Source organism: Pteropus vampyrus, unplaced genomic scaffold (assembly GCF_000151845.1).
Source record: "Pteropus vampyrus isolate Shadow unplaced genomic scaffold, Pvam_2.0 Scaffold121, whole genome shotgun sequence".
Taxonomy (NCBI): domain Eukaryota; kingdom Metazoa; phylum Chordata; class Mammalia; order Chiroptera; family Pteropodidae; genus Pteropus; species Pteropus vampyrus.
Window position 1 is genome coordinate 221,639 of NW_011888902.1, and position 9,533 is coordinate 231,171.

The 9,533-nt window shown below is 37.3% G+C and overlaps 1 protein-coding gene across 1 annotated transcript in view; it reads right to left on the reverse strand.

Moving 5' to 3' along the window:
* Window positions 1–9,533, reverse strand: part of USH2A (usherin) — a gene marked incomplete at its 3' end in the record, with an annotated part of 612,524 nt that overhangs the window by 217,629 nt on the left and 385,362 nt on the right. Inside the window, 1 exon segment of the mRNA XM_011366141.1 lies at window positions 4,521–4,700. Within this exon segment, the coding sequence (XP_011364443.1) occupies window positions 4,521–4,700 (180 nt within the window).

The window sequence follows — 9,533 nt, forward strand, 5'->3', positions numbered from 1 at the left end:
AAACTTTCATAAAAAATCCGTTTCTAGCTCATCAGTATGGAATTTGTCACTAATCATTTTAAACTATGCCCTTTTATGCTTCTTCTGTCTCTCTTAGCTTTCTGAGTAGTTCTTTGATGTAACAAAGACAGTTTCAGACAAGATTTCAGTTCATCTGCAAAAAAAAGTTTAAGTCTGGAGGCAAAATGCAGTGTATTTAAAATTTATATACTCTATAATGCCTTTGTTCTGAACTTGAAGATCCTGCAAAACTTCTAAGCTCCTTTGCCTTCCTGCTCTAAGCTCATTTGTTCTTCCTGTGCTTATTTCCATGCAGCCGTGGCTTTAACTGGTGGTTCCACCGTTTAACTACATGCAGAGTCATGGCTGACCCTTTCTGATCAATTACCAATCCATACAGGTTTGACTGATAAAAGAGCCAATTAGATTTAAGCAAATTAAGGGACATCACCAATGTCAACCACTTATTAAACCGAATGCTGAATTCCATGCATACAAAACACTAATGCACTGAGCCCCATTAAGAGTTGAAATCCTAACCCCATTAGTAACTCCAGACCTTGAAAGGGTAAAGGTCAAAGGAAAGTTTCATATTTATGGATTAACATTTGGATTCCGTTTTTATTTTTTTAATTCTTTTCCTAGAACTCTTGAACCTGCACTATAATGCTATTCGAGAGCTCAGATTAAGTATATTCTTCACTTCTAAGAGTGTCTTAGTGCTAAATATGAACATTATGCTATTGCAAACAACCTAAAAATATGGTTATTGTAGAAATACTAAAACCTGAGTATACAGAAGTATATTCTATAGAATTGGGGAAAAAAACTCCTCCAGTTGACCAAATAATATTTCAAATGAATTTTTAAAATAAAACAAATGTGGGCTGTTTGAGCTTTTGCACCGTACATGTACTGAGCTACTGGTTTCATGATCTCACTTGCCTTAATGTCCTTCTTGAAAATAACTCATGTTTATCCCATTGTTTAATTGCCTTTCTCATTCGTTTGGTGAAAGTTGGGTTTTAGTTTTTAATAAAATTACTTTTATTCAATGACAGCAATAAAACAGGAAGGTCTGATGGAATTAACTATGGTCGGAAATTAGATATTGTTGGACTTGAGTATTTAAAAAGATTTCTGGCTTTACTGAGATATAATTGGTATAGAGAAAGCTGCATGCTAATTGTATTTTTTTCATTAGAAAAATACAGAAAGTTAATATCAAATAAGATGTCTTATAACCATCACCTGAGCGATGACCTACCAGAGTACATTGTGTCCCCTTATCTCTCTTTTTTTAAGTTCCTATGTAAACCAAGGCCTGTTCATCCTATGCTCGCCTACGACAAGTAACCACTGCAGAGAAGAACTCAAAGAGAGATGGGGTTGGTGCAATCCGAGAATTTCTCACCTTCCATACTCTTGCCATCCTTCCAGCCCTGGCCCCCTTCCACCTGCAGGGCTCCTGGCACTCCCAAACTGCATAACAGTACACGGAGGAGGTCACAAAGTCACAGCTCGCTTAGGTAGAAGATGAGGCTTGAGCAGGTCTGAGCAATGATAAACTTCCAATTTAAAACTGATAATCAAGCTATCTTGGCTGATTCATTCATTCGCTCATACATTCACTGCCCCATTATACATTATACACCTACCATGAGTCAGGGTTGGTCTGGGCACTTAAGATAAAAATTGTGAATAAGAAATAGTCCCTGCTGTGTAGAGTCCTACAACCAGTGACCGTGACAGATCAGGCAGGCACTGTGGATACAATGTGATTCTCTTGTGGGACACAGAAGGGCCCTATCTCTGCCTCAGTTGGGAAAAGATGACTTTTTGATGGACCAATTTTTAAGTTGAAACCTAAAAAAATGAGTAGGACTTGGCCAGATTAAGGAGGTAAAGGAGGTTTTTTAGGCCATATCTCATATCAAACCTTTGATAAAGAAAAAAAAAATTATCATTTCTGTTTTGCCTAAACCTTCTATTCTCATGTTTTTAAACTACATGGAGAAGAAAACATAGCTAAGGGTATTATCATTACAAATTTGGCATAACCCAGCATTGAAAGAAAGTAGGAACTGAACATCACCATAAAAGAGAGCTAATATTGAAATCAAGGAAATGGCAATAATGATAACAATCTAAATATAATGGAAAAGTAAATAGCATATAGAAGCTTCTCTGCCCATAAGCTGGTTTGCTTCTGTACATTGGTTCATTTATTATTCATTTCAGTATGAAACACAGTTCACTGGACAAAGGCATGGAAGATTTCTTTAATAACTCTCAGTACTAATTTAATTCTACTTAAACACACATATTCTCGTGAATGCCACATGCTTTTCGGCATGATTTTATGTGTAAATCAGGATAATATGTTTTCAGATCATTAAGTAAAAGGAAGCATGAACTAAAACCTATTTAATCAATGAGGTATCACCTTTAAACTGCCACAAGATCATAAAAAAGATAATTTCAAAGCTATAAGTTTCCTAATTGTAATCAACAACAATCTAATAATGAAAAAAAGTACATCTAATGGCTGTAATAAACTTGAACGAATCACTGTCTGCCTTTGAAGACATTTTGCCTTCGCTTTGAGTGAAGGCCCATCTCCCAAATTCTGGATTTCTGAGTACATAAAGTGAGTGCTTGCACAGTGCCCAGGGAGTGTGCACCTGCAGAGCGTGATGCTAAGGGCGTGGAGAGGCACCCACAGAGCAGAGTTGAAGTCAAGCCTTAGCAGTTACTTCACTTCTGCTGTACCGCCCCAAAATACTTTAGATTCTTCCTGTTTACATAATATCAGCCCTTCTACTAACCCCATGACAGATATATTCACACAGTGTGTACTGAGTTAACAACAGAAGCTTGCTGTGTTTAACTAAACTATGTATATATACATGCATATATACACACAAACGCACATATATATTACAGAGTATTAGACCACACATTCTTAAACACATGAACAATGAATTAAACTAGTCCTTTAATATAATTCACATGTTTTGAATGCGATGTAAATTGGTGTAAATTACAAACTATTTAAATCAGTGTAAATCCCATAAGATGAATATATAACTCATTAAATATTCCATATATCTTATTTAGAAATTATGTAACTTAAAAATCTCAAAGCACGAATTACTCTTAAATCTTAAACCTCTTAGCATATAAAAGGTATTCTATACTAAGGTATAGAGGCATCACAACTTTCGATTCCTTCCAGCGCATTGGGTTAGAATGAACAATGAAAACACGAATACCCGAGGTTTCTTTTTTCTTTTTCTTTTCTTTTCTTTTTTTTTTTTTTGGTCTCATGTCTTAAACAAGCACTTATCTAAACTTAATTTCCATTTTTTTTTTATTGTGGGTTCATGAAATACACTATCTGAATTGATAGTCCCTTTCAAGCATTCTTTTCTTAAGCTAGTGTTTCAGTAAGCATCCATTCATTAATTCTTATGTCGTAAAAGGTAGATAATAGTGAGCGGTTTTTAGGGCACAGCAGGTAATGAATCTTCCCTTGTGAGAGGATTCCGCAGGAACTACAGGTTAGCCCTTAATTTCCTTTAGTGATATCCCTTTGCTGCTCTTCTACTCATTGTGACAAAGGGGGACGTCGAGCCCTGCAGCTAGCTGTTAACAGGAGAGTGCCATTCTGCCTTCGTGCAGAAAGCACTGCTTACACCGGGGCTGGGCTGCGAGGCAGACGCTGGGTGTCCTGGGGTCCTTTTCTCAAAAAACACACATTCTGAACACTCAGTTCAGAATCATGCTCTCATCACTGAGGCATGCCTTCTATTTGAGGGCTGTACATGTCAACGTAAGAAGAAGTTTTCTTTTTAGTAATCGGTCTCACAAATAGTTAAAATAAGGGTGGAGTGGACTTCAGAGAAAAATAATAGTTCTGAATAAGCTTATTTTTTTTTTTCATAGAAATACTTAAACATATCCAGATCGTACCATGTTTCACATTTAAGGTGACAGTACTGCACTCTAATCATTAGGACAAGGAATTTAAAGGTGTCTTTCCAGTGGTACTAATAATTTTACTATTCTATTACCTGCACACTGCATCTTTTTGCCAAATGGAAGGGCTTAGATATACATCTAAATTAGTTCTCCAAAAACCAGGAATGGGAACTACTTGTATTAGAAAATTAAAGCCTAAATTGTAAAAATACAATCTGAATCTAAACAAAGTCTCAAACAAAAAAGCATTTCTGAATCTTCTTAACATGCAGAAAGCAAGAGATACATGCCTGTGTGTGTGCGCATACACACACACACACACACACACACAGTGCGAGGTGAAAGAAGTCTCAACAATAAAACGATATCGACACATGCATCTCAATAAAACAAAACAATAAGCAAACCGAGCAGAAATAATATTGAGACTCTAAGTTCTAAAAAAATGAATTCTGACAGTAAACAAGGTGTTCAGCAGAGACTTTGTTCCGGGACATTTATATATATTGAGATAGTCAGCGCTTCACTAGACTTACCCTCTGGAGGCATCACAATCGTTATGGGGTCACTCGTCAAGCTGCCTTGGCTGTTGGAAGCGTTCACTCGCACCACATAGGTAGTAAAGGGAACCAGGCCATCGATGAGCACCCAAAGCCTGGTCTCTTCACCGCTGTGCATGATTCGCGTGCCATTCAGAAGAGTGTAGTTATTATTGGCTGATTAAGAGAGAAAATTATAGAAATTAGTGTATATTTAAGGATTTTTTCCCGCTATTATTGAAACATTTTCTTGCGTGTTCTTGGGTTTCTTACGTAAACGTTTCCTGCTATTATTGAAACGTATACAGTACGAAATAGAACTATACTATCGCTACCGTGAGAGATGTCACACGTGCTGTCAATGGGCCTACTTTTATTGAAAATGTTACCTGAGTTAACAGTATGTTCTCTAATTCATTCACCACAGGGATCAAAATTACTGAACTGATATCCTAAGACAGTATAAAGCCACATAACAAGTATCGTGCATATAAGTAAAATGCTGTGCTGACATATAAATTGATCGCTTGATGAATTATTTACAATTTGTTTGAGGGTTTTTCAAATCCCTCAAGCAACACAATTTTCACTTTTGTTGTTTGAAAGAACTGAATGTTCTGTGATGTGCCGACAAGGAGGAAATCACCCGCCCCGCAATAAAACGGTTCTGGATATAAATAGTATAGTCAAATATATGCGTCCGATAGTTCATTAATCATCAATTGGGGTAATTTCTGCTCGTTCTGCTTAAGAGGCGGGTACACTGCTTTCTAGTTCATGTCTTTTTACATTAGAACTGGTCAGAATATCCCAAGAAGCAACTGCGATGGGAAGTAATCTGTGCCCACCTCGATCAGATCTATTTTTTAGCTCTCCAGGGACGTGCAGAGGCTGCCTGGCTGGATAAAAGCATCACATTCAATGTCTCTTCCCTGGGTCCCACCACTATGCTTCCAAAGCTTCAGCAAACTCGTGCTTAAGCCCGGCGTTTCTAGGACATAGGAAAACACTGCTGCCTGATGAGTGTTTTATCTCCCTCTCCTATGCAACTGGGTCATGTTCGAGGCTAAGAGTTAGAAATTAGACTTAAAACAGGGGTTAAAATTGATAATTGTGTTGTAATGTTTATTTTACTTTCCATATTAGATGCTTCCTGAAAGTTTACATGCGACAATTTTTCAAAAATATTGTTTGAGTAAAATTTAGTTATAACTACTCTTAAAACAGAAAAAAAAAGCATTAAAAATAGCAATATTTATTTCAAATAGCCTTCTTCCTTTGCCAAAACAAGTTTTATTATATGTATCTTTAATCTTTCCCAAAGGGAATAAATGGCAGTTATGAGCTACAACAAAAGAACAGTAATTCCTCTTCATTTTTAGTTAAACACGATAAAGACATATTCGCCGTTTAGGACTGGTTTTTAAATTCCTAAAGTGGAAACAGACAATATACAGCTACATATGCATAACAAAAGTTAGCAAGAAGCTCTGAAACCTACGAAGTAGCCTTTGATAAGTTCACTATGCACCGAAAAGACATTTCCAAGTTATATCAGCTTTCATAGGGTTTTTTTTTTTTTTTTTCAACTAGTGAACTTGATTCAACGGATTATTGAGCTCCAACTGCATGCAGAGAGTAGACTCTGGTAGGTGCTGATAACAGTATGCTCAAAACGTATAAGGCATAGTTCCTGCATTTGAGAAATCTGGTTAAGATGCAATAGTCATCGCTTCTAACCATTGTCTACGAAAAGGCACGTAGGCCACATGTGAAAACGTCCTTAAGTCCCCACAATGTCTAGCAACTCAGAAGTCTTTTCAGTTATAGAAGAAGTTCTGCTGTTGCCTCATGCCCAGTTGTCAAATTTCAAAAAGGTCGGCCTATCCTGCATGACCCACAGATGCCTCTGACATCCTGTAAGAGTGCACATCTTTCAAAAGACTGAAAATTGCAAAACAATGAAAATTCTCAAATTAAGCCTAGAGAATACAATTTCACGAACTTCAAGCTAGGTGCAAACGGAAGATGTATGGTGTGTTAACATAAATGATTTTAATATTAGTGAGGGTTCCCCCCACCCTTGAGTTTTCTTGGGTTTTGAAGCAAATTTCTAGCTGTAAAACAAACATTATCGCCAGCTTTGAAGATGGCATGGCATGAGAAATTACATTAAGTCCCACTTTATTCTAAGTTTCCCAGATAACATTAATACATGGCAATTATACAATTAGTTGTAACATGAAGTTCTAGTTGTTAGAACAATGATTACTTGGTAATTATGAGAAGTATATAATTACTCAATAATTATGAGAAGTATGCAATTACATAAACCATTTCGTTCGGCTCAGAAAAGGACTCGTCCATCTCCGGCAGCCACGCAGCTGAGTCTCCTGTCTCCTTCCCGCCATCAACACACAGCTTACTTCACAGACCTAGAACCACTGACAGGGTCTCCCCTCGAAATCTCCACATCCAAAACCAAAACACAATCCACAGATGTTGGCCCTTCTCTACTTTATTCTCCCTGCCCTCTCTTCATTTAAACTTTAACAATTCGGGCTCCTAGAGATTAGAGGAAAAAATCTTAAAATGCAATCCTCTGCCCCCTCCCCCTCTTGACAGGGGGTGAGTTTCCACTTTTCACTGCATATACTTTGCTTTCAGTGGGCTGGAAAATGGAGTCCTGTTGATTCATCCTCAAGAATCGAGCTGGAAAACGCTAAAATGATAAGCATTTCCTATCGCAGGTGACCATTCCTGTTTGGGTGGCCTCCGCGCTGACACTATTTGTGAGTCTAAGGAGATGGTGCGGGCCGGTTTGTGCTTCTGTGTTCTGGAACCACAGCCGCCTTACCCCTGCCCCCAGGCACTGTGACCCTGAGGTAGAGTTCCCCTCTTCCCCTGTGGCCTGCCCCACTGGGCTTTCACTGGGGATTGCACGGAGCTCTCTGTAGCATGGGGCTGCATGCACCAGAGTTCCAGGTTTCACCCACATTAGAATCGCCTGGGAGTTCCCGATAAACATTCACATGCCTGAGTTCCACTCCACACCTGCTGTACATCAGAGGTAGAGAATCACGTGACGGTGATTCTTCTTAAGCACGCAGAACAACGGATTTTCGAGTTATTCCATCCATGTTCAACTTAGTCTTAAAGTAATCAGCAAAATTCATTTCTTCTGCTTACAAAAAATAATTAGGCACATGTGGCATCCTTATTCATTGATGCCTTTAGATTCCAGCTTTGGATTATAAAATGTTTACTCTATTAGGGAAAGAATGCATCTTCAGAAAGTATAAAGCTAACTCTTAAACCAGATCTATCTTCACAGACTACAAAATCTAGTATAGCTGTTGTATAAGAAAATTTTAAATAAACTTTAAAAAATTTTAAAAATAAGAAATCATTGCACACCTGAGAACAATAACTTTGGATTTTCTGAATTCACTATTTCTCTCCCTCCCATCTTCCCTGTCTGTCTCTCTTCACTGAAAATGCAGAGGAAGGAAAGAGTCTTTGTATATTGTCCAACGTCATGCGTCACGAGGAGAAAACACGTTTTGTATAGGTCATGTAAAAATTTTAAATAAACTCCTAGATGCTATTTCAGGATACTGCACATTCTAAAAAATTTTCAAAAAGGTTAATTCATTCATTCCTACTTTTCTATTTTATTTTCAATAAAAAAAAAAAAAATGAAGAAGCACCCGAAATAAATCTCAGGTCCTACAGATTTCACTTGCAAAGAACATTTCCTTCAGCTTCAGATATGAGTCCTATTAAAATGTTAACAACATCGACGTCCATTTCTTACGCTAAAATCATACAATGAATGCTCTTGTTTGTTGAACAGTAGGATATCTTCTACACAATTATTTTAAGCAAAAACCAGCATAAATAGACATTTTCTCATATATGATTCAGGGATGCGTAAATGATGGCTGTCCTGGGAATATCATCCTGTGGGGCTCTCTAGATTGAAATAACATAAATGGGTATCCTTTCCCATTCTGGTTATAATCATTGTCACAAGAATTTTAATGCACCATATATTCCATAATTTTTTCCCTCTGTACTGTACTGCTCTGACCTTTTCAATATTCTATAATTTGACTGGCTGGCCATTTCAGTTCTCTCCTTTTTACAGCCTTATTAACTTGTGGGAAAGAGGTGAAATGAACAACCAATCAGAATACATAATGTTGCAAAGGTCAGCACTGTCTTGTACGGTGTCATCACACACGGAAGTCTGTATGCCAGGCACTAACATCCTGATATCTTATTCATGTGACAAAGATTGTAACGAGGACAGAAAATGGCACAACATGAATCCGTTCTAGTGACAAAGATTATAATGAGAAATGACAGCGAACAAACCAAACTGATTCCTGGTACCTTGTGAAGATTCTACGAGATGGACCTGGTCCTGCTTTAAGTTAGCCTTGTTTCTGAATCCAATTACACCTTAAGGTGGAAAGCATGTTAACTAATTTTCCTACTTCTTGCCGTAAAAAGAAAAAGCTAGATTTTTCTTGTATTGAAGTCTCATTTTTAGTGTGGTTCAGGTCTACCTCCCTGTCACAAAATTCTGCCAATACCAAAATCAAAAGACTTCAAATAGAAAATAAGGCTTTTAATGTGAGCTAGGAATTCTAGGTCACTCTAGATAGCCCATATTAATATTTAAGTTATTTTTATTTATTCTTCCTAAGGATATCATTTCAAATTATATTACCCAAAAGGCAAGTGTGTTCTCTAAACTCTATTCTAATAGACCTCACTTTTGTAGAGATCTGAAAGGTGCAAGGTATTTAAGTTAACATATGGTTAAAGGGACCTATCCCTGGCCTTAAATTTTTGCCAACGTAGAAAATATTTATAAATATATACCTGCACAGCTGTCTTCTCCACAGAATACTTTGATAAAGAAATAAGTAGCCTGTGAACCACTTAGGGCTCTGAGGAAAGTGCATACTATTTCTTACCATTATTGTAATTACTCTAATG